This window comes from Oncorhynchus gorbuscha, linkage group LG17 (genome assembly GCF_021184085.1).
Source record: "Oncorhynchus gorbuscha isolate QuinsamMale2020 ecotype Even-year linkage group LG17, OgorEven_v1.0, whole genome shotgun sequence".
Taxonomy (NCBI): domain Eukaryota; kingdom Metazoa; phylum Chordata; class Actinopteri; order Salmoniformes; family Salmonidae; genus Oncorhynchus; species Oncorhynchus gorbuscha.
Window position 1 is genome coordinate 6,003,002 of NC_060189.1, and position 15,552 is coordinate 6,018,553.

At 46.3% G+C, this 15,552-nt stretch overlaps 1 protein-coding gene across 1 annotated transcript in view; it reads left to right on the forward strand.

The window, feature by feature from the left end:
- Positions 1–13,355: 13,355 nt before the first annotated feature.
- The window catches only part of ephx2 (epoxide hydrolase 2, cytoplasmic), a 39,868-nt gene continuing 37,671 nt past the window's right edge, over positions 13,356–15,552 (forward strand). Inside the window, exon 1 of the mRNA XM_046309112.1 lies at positions 13,356–13,666. Coding sequence (XP_046165068.1) covers positions 13,563–13,666 — 104 coding nt within the window. The 5' untranslated portion in view covers positions 13,356–13,562. The remainder of the gene's footprint in view (positions 13,667–15,552) is intronic.

The window sequence follows — 15,552 nt, forward strand, 5'->3', positions numbered from 1 at the left end:
TGTCTTGGTGGTGGCAAGGACACACCCACATCAAAGCACACGCCCAAGTCAACTCATGTTTGGCTTCTATCATGGCCGCCAGCATTTCTTGAGGAACAAGCCAGAAAACAAGGTTAAACCACAATAGGATATATATATATATATTGATAACATACCAAATATGTTTGATGTCGTTCCATTCACTCCGTTCCAGACATTATTATGAGCCGTCCTCCTCCTGTGTTACATTCGTATACAATCACATACACTGAGTGTACAAAACATTAGGAACACCTTCCTAATATTTGAGTTGCACCCTACTTTTGCCCTCAGAAAAGCTTAAATTTGTCGGGGCCATGGACTCAACAAGGTGTCTAAAGATTCACAGGGATGCTGGTCCATGTTGACTCCAATGTTTCCCCACAGTTGTGTGAAATTGGATGTCTTTTGTGTGATCGACCATTCTTGATACAACCAGGCAATATTTATTTTTATTTAACCTTTATTTAACTATGGAAGTCAGTTAAGAACAAATTCTTATGTTACAATGATGGCCTACCAGAAGACAAAAGTCCTTCTGCGGGGGCTGGGATTAAAAATAAAAATATAAAATATAAATATAGATAAAATACAAATATAGGACAAAACACACAAAACACACATCACTGTCAGGACCCGGTTACGAACCAGGGTCTCCAGAGTGAGAAACAGTCACTAAACCAACTGAGCCACGAATATTCTACAGAACCCAGAAGATGAGGCCGGGATCAACAAGAGCTCACAGAGTACTAGGGCTGGGTGCTAACATACAAACACAGAGCAAAGAACTGAGTAAAACAAAGGGTTTAAATACAATCAGGGGAAACGAGGCAAAGGTGCAAATAATAATGGGGATCAAGGGAAAACAAAAGGTCAAAAGGCACAATGGGGGCATCTAGTGACCAAAAACCGGAACAACCCTGGCCAAATCCTGACAATCACAACAAGAGAGACAACACAACACTACATAAAGAGAGACCTTAGACAACAACATAGCATGGCAGCAACACATGACAACACAGCATGGTAGCAACACATGACAACACAGCATGGCAGCAACACATGACAACATAGCATGGCAACAACACATGACAACACAGCATGGTAGCAACACAACATGACAACAACATGGTAGCAATACAACATGGTACAAACATTATTGGGCACAGACAACAGCACAAAGGGGAAGAAGGTAGAGACAACAATACATCACACAAAGCAGCCACAACTGTCAGGAAGAGGAAAGAGGATCCATGATTGAGTCTTTGAATGAAGAGATTGAGATAAAACTGTCCAGTTTGAGTGTTTGTTGCAACTCGTTCCAGTCACTAGCTGCAGCAAACTGAAAAGAGGAGTGACCCAGGGATGTGTGTGCTTTCGGGACATTGTGTCTGGCGGAACGGGTGTTGTATGTAGAGGATGAGGGCTGCAGTAGATATCTCAGATAGAGAGGAGTGAGGCCTAAGAGGGTTTTATAAATAAGCATCAACCAGTGGGTCTTGCAACGGGTATACAGAGATGACCAGTGTACAGAGGAGTATAGAGTGCAGTGATGTGTCCTATAAGGAGCATTGGTGGCAAATCTGATGGCTGAATGGTAAAGAACGTCGAGCCACTCGAGAGCACCCTTACCTGCCGATCTATAAATTATGTCTCCGTAATCTGGCATGGTCATCTGAATCAGGTTTAGTTTGGCAGCTGTTTTATTTCACCTTTAAGTAACTAGGCAAGTCAGTTAATAAGAACAAATTCATATTTACAATGACAGCCTAGGAACAGTGGGTTAACTGCCTTGTTCAGGGGCAGAACGAAAGATTTTTACCTTGTCAGATCGAGAGATTCGATGTAGCAACCTTTCGGTTACTGGCCCAACTCTCTAACCCCTAGGCTACTTGCTGCCCAGCTAGGGTGAAAGAGGAGCAATTACGATAGTGGAAACTAAGTCTAGATTTGACTTTAGCCTGCAGCTTTGATATGTGGTGAGAGAGGGACAGTGTACCATCTAGCCATACTCCCAAGGACTTGTATGAGGTGACTATCTCAAGCTCTAAACCCTCAGAGGTAGTAATCACACCTGTGGGGAGAGGGGCATACTTCTTACCAAACCACATGACCTTTGTTTTGGAGGTGTTCAGAACACGGTTAAGGGCAGAGAACGCTCGTTGGACACTAAAGCTTTGTTGTAGAGCGTTTCACACAACATCCAGGCAGGGGCCAGCTGAGTATAAGACTGTGTCATCTGCATATAAATGGATGAGAGAGCTTCCTACTGCCTGAGCTATGTTGTTGATGTAAATTAAGAAGAGCGTAGGGCCTAGGATCGAGCCTTGGGGTACTCCCTTGGTTACAGGCAGTGGCTGAGACAGCAGCTTTTCTGACTTTATGCACTGCACTCTTTGAGAGAGGTAGTTAGCAAACCAGGCCAAAGACCCCTCAGAGACACCAATGCTCCTTAGCCGGCCCACAAGAATGGAATGGTATACTGTATCAAAAGCTTTGGCCAAGTCAATAAAAATAGCAGCACAACATTAATCAAGGGCAATGGTGACATTGTTGAGGACCTTTAAAGTTGCAGTGACACATCCATAACCTGAGCGGAAACCAGATTGCATACCAGAGTGAATACTATAGACATCAAGAAAGCCAGTCAGTTGATTATTGGCACGTTTTTCCCAACACTTTTGATAAACAGGGCAAAACAGAAATAGGCTTTATAACAATTAGGATCAGCTTCATCTTCCCCTTTAAATAAAGGATAAACCGTGGCTGCTTTCCAAGCAATGGGAAGCTCCCTAGGCAGAAGAGACAGGTTAAAAAGGTCTGTGATTGGCTTGGTAGTCAAGGCACGGCATAGGAAAGCTCAGCCGTGCTGATTTAAGACAGCTGAATGTGCATCAGATGGCAACAAGATCATATTGTTCAGCAATTTCATCAGGTAACATGAATACAAAGCCAGTGAGAGGTGGTTAGAATAGGATGGGAGGCCAGGAGTCTGAGTAACCAATAGAGAGTCAGAGTCCCGAGAGTGGGAACAAACAGACTGTGTCACGGTTGGGTAAAGAAAGTTCATACAACAGAAAGTCAACAAAGCATGCAGGAGTCAAATTGTGAAATAGAAAAATGCCCAAAGATTTATTTTGTTATATAACGAATTTGAGGCTAGCCATTGTAAGTTCAGAGTCACTCGCCCCAACAGTGCCTGTGTGCTGGAGGCAAGCGAAAGCTCGCGAGAGAGGAAGAGGGTGGGTGGGTGTACCTGTACACAACCAGAGCAGACGTTGAACAGATCGCCAGGTGGAATCCAAGACGCAGTGCAGCAGGCACTCCCACTTGGGAGAAGGTGTCACACCCAATTGGGAGAAGGTGTCACACCCACTTGGGAGTAGGTGTCACACCCACTTGGGAGAAGGTGTCACACCCACATGGGAGGAGCTTTGATTTCTGGAGGAATATGTCTTGTAGAAAATGCCAGTAGATGGTCTCTGAACAGCAAAAGGGGGCTTCAAGGCCTCTGGGTTTGGGTGGGGTAGTCTGGGTGGGGTAGTCTGGGTGGGGTAGCCTGGGTGGGGTAGTCTGGGTGGGGTAGCCTGGGTGGGGTAGTCTGGGTGGAGTAGTCTGGGGGGGTAGCCTGGGTGGGGTAGCCTGGGTGGGGTAGCCTGGGTGGAGTAGTCTGGGTGGGGTAGTCTGGGTGGGATAGCCTGGGTGGGGTGTCCTGGGTGGGGTACCCTGGGTGGAGTAGTCTGGGTGAAGTAGTCTGGGTGGGGTAGCCTGGGTGGGGTAGTCTGGTTAGGGTAGTCTGGGTGGGGTAGTCTGGGTGGAGTAGTCTGGGTGGGGTAGCCTGGGTGGGGTAGTCTGGTTAGGGTAGCCTGGGTGGAGTAGTCTGGGTGGGGTAGTCTGGGTGGGGTAGCCTGGGTGGGGTAGTCTGGTTAGGGTAGCCTGGGTGGGGTATTCTGGGTGGGGTAGCCTGGGTGGGGTGGTCTGGGTGGGGTAGCCTGGTGGGGTAGTCTGGGTGGGGTAGCCTGGGTGGAGTAGTCTGGGTGGGGTAGCCTGGGTGGGGTAGTCTGGGTGGGGTAGCCTGGGTGGGGTAGTCTGGGTGGGGTAGTCTGGGTGGAGTAGTCTGGGTGGGGTAGTCTGGGTGGAGTAGTCTGGGTGGGGTAGTCTGGTTAGGGTAGCCTGGGTGGAGTAGTCTGGGTGGGGTAGCCTGGGTGGGGTAGCTTGGGTGGAGTAGTCTGGGTGGGGTAGCCTGGGTGGGGTAGTCTGTGTGGGGTAGCCTGGGTGGAGTAGTCTGGGTGGGGTAGCCTGGGTGGGGTAGTCTGTGTGGGGTAGCCTGGGTGGAGTAGTCTGGGTGGGGTAGCCTGGGTGGGGTAGTCTGTGTGGGGTAGCCTGGGTGGAGTAGTCTGGGTGGGGTAGCCTGGGTGGGGTAGCCTGGGTGGGGTAGCCTGGGTGGGGTAGTCTGGGTGGGGTAGCCTGGGTGGGGTAGCCTGGGTGGGGTAGTCTGTGTGGGGTAGCCTGGGTGGAGTAGCCTGGGTGGGGTAGCCTGGGTGGGGTAGTCTGTGTGGGGTAGTCTGTCATCTGTCGTGCTCAAAGGCTTCAACACCTCTCACTTCACACGTCAGTGCTAATTGAAGTTGTATCTCTTTGCCCTAGCAAGCTTGGTAGCTTTCAGTCTCAGTTCCAGGATGGATGGTGCTTTCAGGTTTCCGATTGTTTCCCAGAGTATTTGCTGTATAGTGTTGGAATAATAATCCTTAGGTGTAGGAAGCATTACAGGTAATTCCATCCAAAAATCAGGTTGTAGGTTTGGAGTTTTGATTTGGAGTGAATGTTATGTTGTAGAGGGTAGCATCCTGTATATGTCCCTGACAAAAAGAAAATTTAATTTTGTATAACTCTAAATCTATCTATTCTTATATAAACATGCTGAAAAATGTGGGAGCTCGTCAACTCATGACCTCCCTCTCTCTCATGTTGAGCATGAAAAAACCAGAAGAGTTGCAGTTCTTGACGCTCTTAAACCGGTGCGACTGGCACCTACTACCAGACCCCGTTCAAAGGCACTTTAATATTTTGTCTTGCCCATTCACCCTCTGAATGGCACACATACTCAATCCATGTCTCAATTGTCTCAAGGCTTAAAAATAATTATTTAACCTCGTCTCCTCCCCTTCATCTACACTGATTGAAGTGAATATAATAGGTGACATCAATAAGGGATCATAAGATTCACCTGGTTTGTCTATGGCATGGAAAGGATAGGTGTTCCTAATGTTTTGTACACTTAATGTATATACGGTGCCCTTGGAAAGTATTCAGACCTGTGGCCATTTCCACATTTTGCTACGATACAGCCTTATTCTAAAATGGATTCAACAAAATACAAATCCCAGAAATCCACCCACAATACCCCTCAATAACAAGCGGAAACAGGTTTTTATACATTTTTTGCAAATCCATTTGACCTACCAAGAGAATTTTTGTCAGTCATAGTCACAGCTGTGTACATTCCCCCTCAAGCAGACACCAAGACGGCCCTCAGGAATCTTCACTGGAATCTATGTAAACTGGAAACCATACATCCTGAGGCTGCATTTATTGTAGCTGGGGATTTTAACAAATCAAATTTGAGAACAAGGCAACCTAAATTCTATCAGCATATTGATTGCACTACGCGCTGGGTTAATACACTCGATCACTGCCACTTTAACTTCCACAATGCATACAAAGCCCTCCGCCGCCCTCCGTTCGGCAAATCCGACCACGACGCCATCTTGCTCCTACCGTCTTACAGGCAGAAACTCAAACAGGATGTACCAGTGAGGAGACCATTGAACGCTGGTCTGACCAATCGGAAGCAATGCTTCAAGATTGTTTTGATCACGTGGACTGGATTATGTTCCGGTCAGCCTCAGAGAACAACATTGACCTATACGCTGACTCGGTGAGTGAGTTTATAAAGAAGTGCATTGGAGATGTTATTGTCATGTTTTGTCTTAGATTGTCTTGTCATTTTGGCTTTTCCCTCTGTTCATTTTCCCCCTGCTGGTCTTTTTAGGTTCGTTCCCCTTTTTCTCTCTCCCTTCCTCTCTCTCTTCTCTCAACGCTTACCATCTCGTGCGCATCAGAGAGGGGGACGAGTGGAAAACGGCGTTTAACACTCCGTTAGGGCATTTTGAGTACCGGGTTCTGCCGTTTGGTCTCGCCAATGCGCCAGCTGTTTTTCAGGCATTAGTTAATGATGTTCTGAGAGACATGCTGAACATCTTTGTTTTTGTCTATCTTGACGATATCCTGATTTTTTCACCGTCACTCGAGATTCATGTTCAGCACGTTCGACGTGTTCTACAGCGCCTTTTAGAGAATTGTCTCTACGTGAAGGCTGAGAAGTGCTCTTTTCATGTCTCCTCCGTTACTTTTCTCGGTTCCGTTATTTCCGCTGAAGGCATTCAGATGGATTCCGCTAAGGTCCAAGCTGTCAGTGATTGGCCCGTTCCAAGGTCACGTGTCGAGTTGCAGCGCTTTTTAGGTTTCGCTAATTTCTATCGGCGTTTCATTCGTAATTTCGGTCAAGTTGCTGCCCCTCTCACAGCTCTTACTTCTGTCAAGACGTGTTTTAAGTGGTCCGGTTCCGCCCAGGGAGCTTTTGATCTTCTAAAAGAACGTTTTACGTCCGCTCCTATCCTCGTTACTCCTGACGTCACTAGACAATTCATTGTCGAGGTTGACGCTTCAGAGGTAGGCGTGGGAGCCATTCTATCCCAGCGCTTCCAGTCTGACGATAAGGTTCATCCTTGCGCTTATTTTTCTCATCGCCTGTCGCCATCTGAACGCAACTATGATGTGGGTAACCGCGAACTGCTCGCCATCCGCTTAGCCCTAGGCGAATGGCGACAGTGGTTGGAGGGGGCGACCGTTCCTTTTGTCGTTTGGACTGACCATAAGAACCTTGAGTACATCCGTTCTGCCAAACGACTTAATGCCCGTCAAGCTCGTTGGGCGTTGTTTTTCGCTCGTTTCGAGTTTGTGATTTCTTACCGTCCGGGTAGCAAAAACACCAAGCCTGATGCCTTATCCCGTCTGTTTAGTTCTTCTGTGGCTTCTACTGATCCCGAGGGGATTCTTCCTTATGGGCGTGTTGTCGGTTTGACAGTCTGGGGAATTGAAAGACAGGTTAAGCAAGCACTCACACACACTGCGTCGCCGCGCGCTTGTCCTAGTAACCTCCTTTTCGTTCCTGTTTCCACTCGTCTGGCTGTTCTTCAGTGGGCTCACTCTGCCAAGTTAGCTGGTCATCCCGGTGTTCGAGGCACTCTTGCGTCTATTCGCCAGCGCTTTTGGTGGCCGACTCAGGAGCGTGACACGCGCCGTTTCGTGGCTGCTTGTTCGGACTGCGCGCAGACTAAGTCGGGTAACTCTCCTCCTGCCGGTCGTCTCAGACCGCTCCCATTCCTTCTCGACCATGGTCTCACATCGCCCTAGACTTCATTACCGGTCTGCCTTTGTCTGCGGGGAAGACTGTGATTCTTACGGTTGTCGATAGGTTCTCTAAGGAGGCACATTTCATTCCCCTCGCTAAACTTCCTTCCGCTAAGGAGACGGCACAAATCATCATCGAGAATGTGTTCAGAATTCATGGCCTCCCGTTAGACGCCGTTTCAGACAGAGGCCCGCAATTCACGTCACAGTTTTGGAGGGAGTTCTGTCGTTTGATTGGTGCGTCCGTCAGTCTCTCTTCCGGGTTTCATCCCCAGTCTAACGGTCAAGCAGAGAGGGCCAATCAGACGATTGGTCGCATACTACGCAGCCTTTCTTTCAGAAACGTCTTGGGCAGAACAGCTCCCCTGGGCAGAATACGCTCACAACTCGCTTCCTTCGTCTGCTACCGGGTTATCTCCGTTTCAGAGTAGTCTGGGTTACCAGCCTCCTCTGTTCTCTTCCCAGCTTGCCGAGTCCAGCGTTCCCTCCGCTCAAGCGTTTGTCCAACGTTGTGAGCGCACCTGGAGGAGGGTGAGGTCTGCACTTTGCCGTTACAGGGCACAGACTGTGAGAGCCGCCAATAAACGCAGGATTAAGAGTCCAAGGTATTGTTGCGGCCAGAGAGTGTGGCTTTCCACTCGCAACCTTCCTCTTATGACAGCTTCTCGTAAGTTGACTCCGCGGTTCATTGGTCCGTTCCGTGTCTCCCAGGTCGTCAATCCTGTCGCTGTGCGACTGCTTCTTCCGCGACATCTTCGTCGCGTCCATCCTGTCTTCCATGTCTCCTGTGTCAAGCCCTTTCTTCGCACCCCGTTCGTCTTCCCTCCCCCCCCGTCCTTGTCGAGAGCGCACCTATTTACAAGGTACGTAGGATCATGGACATGCGTTCTCGGGGACGGGGTCACCAATACTTAGTGGATTGGGAGGGTTACGGTCCTGAGGAGAGGAGTTGGGTTCCGTCTCGGGACGTGCTGGACCGTTCACTCATTGATGATTTCCTCCGTTGCCGCCAGGATTCCTCCTCGAGTGCGCCAGGAGGCGCTCGGTGAGTGGGGGGGTACTGTCATGTTTTGTCTTAGATTGTCTTGTCATTTTGGCTTTTCCCTCTGTTCATTTTCCCCTGCTGGTCTTTTTAGGTTCGTTCCCCTTTTTCTCTCTCCCTTCCTCTCTCTCTTCTCTCTATCGTTCCGTTCCTGCTCCCAGCTGTTCCTATTCCCCTAATCAATCATTTAGTCTTCCCACACCTGTTCCCTATTCTTTTCCCTGATTAGAGTCCCTATTTCTCTCCTTGTTTTCCGTTCCTGCCCTGTCGGATCCTTGTCTATTGTTCACCGTGCTGTGTCTGTGTATCGCCCTGTCGTGTCGTGTTTCCCTCAGATGCTGCGTGGAGAGCAGGTGTCTGAGTCTGCTAGGTTCAAGTGCCTTCCCGAGGCAACCTGCAGTTCTTGATCGAGTCTCCAGTCTGTTCTCGTCATTACGAGTGGAATTATGTCTTATGTTTGTAGAATTACTTTACTGGATTAAAGACTCTGTTTTCGCCAAGTCGCTTTTGGGTCCTCATTCACCTGCATGACAGTTATACCCACTGTGACTATTAAAACCTACCCTAATCAGAAACCGTGGATGGATGGCAGCATTCGCGCAAAACTGAAAGCACAAACCACCACATTTAACCATGGAAAGAGGTCTGGGAATATGGCTGAATATAAACAGTGTAGCTATTCCCTCCGCAAGGCAATCAAACAAGTGAAATGCCAGTACAGGAACAAAGTGGAGTCGCAATTCAATGGCTCAGACAAGAGATGTATGTGGCAGGGTCTACAGGAAATTACGGACTACAAAAAGAAAACCAGCCACGTCACGGACACCGACGTCTTGCTTCCAGACAAACTAAACACCTTCTTTGCCCGCTTTGAGGATAATACAGTGCCACTGTCGCGGCCCGCTAACAAGGACTGGACCCCCCTCTCCCCCCCTCTCCTTCTCCGTGGCCGAAGTGAGTAAAACATTTAAACGTGTTAACCCTCGCAAGGCTGCTGGCCCAGACTGTATCCCTAGCTGCATCCTCAGAGCATGTGCAGACCAGCTGGCTGGTGTGTTTACGGACATATTTAATCGCTCCCTATCCCAGTCTGCTGTCCCCACATGTTTCAAGATGGACACCATTGTTCCTGTACCCAAGAAGGAAAAGACAACTGAACTAAATGACTACGGCCCTGCAGCACTCACTTCTGTCATCATGAAGTGCTTTGAGAGACTAGTCAAGGATCATATCACTTCCACCTTACTGGTCACCCTAGACCCATTTCAGTTCACATACCACCCCAACAGGTCCACAGACGATGCAATCACCATCACACTGCCCTATCCCATCTGGACAAAATACCTAGGTAAGAATGCTGTTCATTGACTACAGCTCAGCATTCAACACCATAGTACCCTCCAAGCTCATCATCAAGCTGGTGAACCTGGGTCTTAACTCCACCCTGTGGAACTGGGTCCTGGACTTCTTGACGGGCCACCCCCAAGTGGTGAAAGTAGGAAACAACATATCCACTTTGCTGATCCTCAACACTGGTGCCACACAAGAGTGTGTGCTCAGCCCTCTCCTGTACTCCATGTTAACCCATTACTGTGTGGCCATGCACGCCTCCAACTCAATCATCAAGTTTACGTACGACACAACAGTAGTGGGCTTGATTACCAACAACAACGAGACAGCCTACAGGGAGGAGGTGAGGGCACTCGGAGAGTAGTGTCAGGAAAACAACCTCTCACTCAGCGTCAACAAAACAAAGGAAATGATTGTGAACTTCAGGAAACAGCAGAGGGAGCACCCCCCTATCCACTTCCATGGGACAGTAGTGGAGAAGGTGGAAAGTTTTAACTTCCTCGGAGTACCCATCACAGATAAACTGAAATGGTCCACCCACACAGACAGTGTGGTGAAGAAGGCACAACAGCACCTCTTCAACCTCAGGAGGCTGAAGAAATGTGGCTTGTCACCCAAAAATCTGATAAACATTTACAGTTGCAAAATTGAGAGCATCCTGACGTGCCGTTCACCGTCTAGTACGGCAACTGCTCCGCCCTCAACCGCAAGGCTCTCCAGATGTTGGTGCAGTCCGTTCAACGCATCACCGGGGGCAAACTATCTGCCCTCCATGACACCTACAGCACCCGGTGTCACAGGAAGGCCAAAAAGTTCATCAAGGTCAACAACCACCCGAGTCACTGCCTGTTCACTCCGCTATCATCCAGAAGGCGAGGTCAGTACAGGTGCATCAAAGCTGGGACTGAGAGACTGAAAAACATCTTCTATCTCAAGGCCATCAGACTGCTAAACAGCAATCACTCAGAGAGGCTGCTGCCTACATTGAGACGCAATCACTGGCCACTTAAATGGATCACTAGTCACTTTAAACAATGCCACTTTAAATAATGCCACTTTAATAATATTTACATATCTTACATTACTCGTATCACATGTATATATATTGTATTTTATACAGTGCACACACTGTATACAGATTTTTCTATTGTGTTAGTGACTGTATGTTTGTTTATTCCATGTGCAACTCTGTGTTGCTGTTTTTGTCGCACTGCTTTGCTTTATCTTGGCCAGGTCACAGTTGTAAATGAGAACTTGTTCTCAACTGGCCCACCTGGTTTAGTAAAGGTGAAATAAACATTTTAAAAATAAAAATGTTACACCATCTACTGCACCTTGCCTGTGCCGCTCAGCCATCGCTCATCCATATATTTATATATATATTCTCATTCACCCCTTTAGATTTGTGTGTATTAGGTCGTTGTTGGGGAATTGTTAGATTACTTGTTAGATATTACTGCACTGGAGGAACTAGAAGCACAAGCATTTCGCTACACTCGCATTGACATCTGCTAACCATGTGTATGTGACCAATAACATTTGATTTGATAAGATTTTATAGAGCAGGAGTACTCAGCTACTATTTGAGAAGGTCCGGTCACACACGTTTCCTTGGTGATAAAGGTTCGGTGTCACACACGTTTCCTTGGTGATAAAGGTCCGGTGTCACACACGTTTCCTTGGTGGTAAAGGTCCGGTCACACACGTTTCCTTGGTGATAAAGGTCTGGTCACACACGTTTCCTTGGTGATAAAGGTCGGTTCACACACGTTTCCTTGGTGATAAAGATCCGGTCACACACGTTTTCTTGGTGGTAAAGGTCCGGTCACACACGTTTCCTTGGTGATAAAGGTCCGGTCACACACATTTCCTTGGTGATAAAGGTCCAGTCACACACGTTTCCTTGGTGGTAACACGTTTCCTTGGTGATAAAGGTCCAGTCACACACGTTTCCTTGGTGGTAAAGGTCTGGTCACACACGTTTCCTTGGTCCTTGGTGGTAAAGGTCTGGTCACACACATTTCCTTGGTGATAAAGGTCCAGTCACACACGTTTCCTTGGTGATAAAGGTCCGGTCACACACGTTTCCTTGGTGATAAAGGTCCAGTCACACACATTTCCTTGGTGATAAAGGTCCAGTCACACACGTTTCCTTGGTGGTAAAGGTCCAGTCACACACGTTTCCTTGGTGGTAACACGTTTCCTTGGTGATAAAGGTCCGGATGGTAATGTCATTTAACAGGATAGTAACAAATCCCAACCTCGCAACCCCAAACCAGTGGTATAGAGTACTCAAGTAAAAATACTTTAAAGTACTACTTAAGTAGTTTTGGGGGGTATCAGTACTTTACTCTTAATATTTTTGATATTTGTATGTATTTTTATACTTGTACTTTTATTTCACTACATTCCTAAAGAAAATAATGTAATTTTTACTCCCTACATTTTCCCTGACACCCAAAAGTACTTATTACATTTTGACAGGAAAATGGTCCAATTCATGCACTAAACAGAGAACATCCCTGGTCATCCCTACTGCCTCTGATCTGGTGGACTCACTAAACAGAGAACATCCCTGGTCATCCCTACTGCCTCTGATCTGGTGGACTCACTAAACAGAGAACATCCCTGGTCATCCCTACTGCCTCTGATCTGGAGGACTCACTAAACAGAGAATATCCCTGGTCATCCCTACTGCCTCTGATCTGGTGGACTCACTAAACAGAGAACATCCCTGGTCATCCCTACTGCCTCTGATCTGGAGGACTCACTAAACACAAATGCTTCATTTGGAAAAGATGTCTGAGTGTTGGAGTGAGCCCCTGTCTATCTTCCAATAATAATTGTAATAATTTTCTGGTTTGCTTAATATAAGGAATTTGAAATTATTTATACTTTTACTTTGGATTGCTTAAAGAAAAGATACCTTAAAATTAGAAAATGAGTCAAGTAAAAGTGAAAGTCACCCAGTAAAATACTACTTGAGAAAAAGTCTAAATGTATTTGGTTTAAATAAATACACTTAAGAATCAAAAGTACATGCAGTTGCTAAAATATACTTATATATACTTATATATACTTATATGTACTTATATATACTTATATATACTTATACTCAAGTATGACAATGTAGTACTTTTCCACCGCTGCCCACGCTGTTCACACACCTTGTTGGCGGAAAGAAAATGTTGCTGTTTTAAAGTTAATTTCCTGCAATCCTACGCATTATGTGTTTATGCGATGTCAGGGGTCGAAGCCCAACCGAGTAAAAAATAAATAAATGAACATAGAGCATGGAAGAAAGTCATTCATGAATGTGTTTCAAAACATCTATAAGCGCTCATACAACGAGCCGTGAATTTGAGTGTGATATTTGTCTGTTTTGAATTGAACCTTGTCAGTCGACGCGTTTTAGGGAAGTTTTACGGGTTGCGTTCAAGGCCGTCTTACTACTCCATCGCGCTGCGCTGATTATTAGACGTATTAGACAGTTTCTCAAGTGTTCAGCGGCGCGATTACGATGAACGCATCCATTTGTTTAATGGGAGGGGTTGTGTAACCGTATGAAAAGGCAGAACACTTTCTTTCTACATAAATATTTTTAGTTGTTCAGAGTTTCGCTTTGACTCTTTTCTACCCAGTGCCCTGTAAAGATTCCACGGACAGAGAGATCGGTGAAATGGCGAGCAAGAAGGCAGTTTTGTTCAATCTGTGGGGTGTCGTGGTTTCTCCCAGACCCGCAGAAACTTTCCTCAAATTCGAAGAGACCCACAAACTCCCCAGGTAGGAATACATATTTTACAGGGGTGAGAGATCGTGCAGAGAGAGTGCTGGCAGACACTAAAACTGTACACGCATACTTGAAACATAACATCGCCTTTCTAGGGAGTTTTTCCTATCCAACGTGCTTCTACACCTGCATTACTTGCTGTTTTGGGGGTTTTAGGCTGGGTTTCTGTAGAGCACTTTGTGACATCTGCTGATGTAAGAATGGCTTTATAAATCAAATTTGATTGATTGATTACACAAGCATGTGGTAACTGAAAGGATAGTTTTACGGTAGTCTGCTACGTTCTGCGGACTGTCGGGAATAGCCCCTTTATTGCGGCACCTTTTTCCTTGTTCCGAATCAATCTGCTAACGGTTTTTACATGACCTGAAGGGACGAAAATATAAAGTTTTTACAAAAAGAAATCCATCCAAAATTGCTCTAAACTTCTACAGACAGCAGTGGTGTAGCGCAGTTTCTTAGACCCCGCCAGGTCGCAACAAGCCTCCCCAACCAATAATAATAAATAAAACATTTCCATGGGTACAGATACATTTGTTGTTGTTGTAGATAAATTCGTGCTATTTTACACATTTTGCCATAAGGGTGTTTTAGCGCTCAGTGATTCTTGAAAGATGGGACAATCTCAACTTTTTCCACACACAAATATTTGTCTTAATTTAACCTAATTTGTTATATATATATTTGATAGACCAAATTATCAGCGATCACAGTAAAGGAAGAACCTCCCCCGCAAAAAATGTATTCATAAAATACAACTGGATTTATGTCAACTCTGTCAGACACCATCAAAGGCTCGTTGATTTTTTACAATTATTGTCCGAAGGCCTTGATTGTTTAATTTAAACAGTAGATTATTCAAATATGTAATACAAAACTCCAAACTTATATTTGTTTTGTTTTATAGTAGTATTAAATGCTTCAGGGTTTATTTTGTTAGCACTTTTTTGGCAAATTTTTCAAGATTTCGAACATAAAACAACGTTTTATAATGCAAATGTTATCCCTTTGGTCGAGAACAGCCAATGTTATCCCTTTGGTCGAGAACAGCCAATGTTATCCCTTTGGTCGAGAACAGCCAATGTTTTCCCTTTGGTCGAGAACAGCCAATGTTTTCCCTTTGGTCGCGAACAGCCAATGTTTTCCCTTTGGTCGAGAACAGCCAATGTTTTCCCTTTGGTCGAGAACAGCCAATGTTTTCCCTTTGGTCGAGAACAGCCAATGTTATCCCTTTGGTCGAGAACAGCCAATGTTATCCCTTTGGTCGAGAACAGCCAATGTTATCCCTTTGGTCGAGAACAGCCAATGTTATCCCTTTGGTCGAGAACAGCCAATGTTTTCCCTTTGGTCGAGAACAGCCAATGTTTTCCCTTTGGTCGAGAACAGCCAATGTTTTCCCTTTGGTCGAGAACAGCCAATGTTTTCCCTTTGGTCGAGAACAGCCAATGTTTTCCCTTTGGTCGAGAACAGCCAATGTTATCCCTTTGGTCGAGAACAGCCAATGTTTTCCCTTTGGTCGAGAACAGCCAATGTTTTCCCTTTGGTCGAGAACAGCCAATGTTTTCCCTTTGGTCGAGAACAGCCAATGTTTTGCCTTTGGTCGAGAACAGCCAATGTTTTGCCTTTGGTCGAGAACAGCCAATGTTATCCCTTTGGTCGAGAACAGCCAATGTTATCCCTTTGGTCGAGAACAGCCAATGTTATCCCTTTGGTCGAGAACAGCCAATGTTATCCCTTTGGTCGAGAACAGCCAATGTTTTCCCTTTGGTCGAGAACAGCCAATGTTTTCCCTTTGGTCGAGAACAGCCAATGTTTTCCCTTTGGTCGAGAACAGCCAATGCAGTGCATTCGCAAAGTACTCAGACCCCTTGACTTTTTT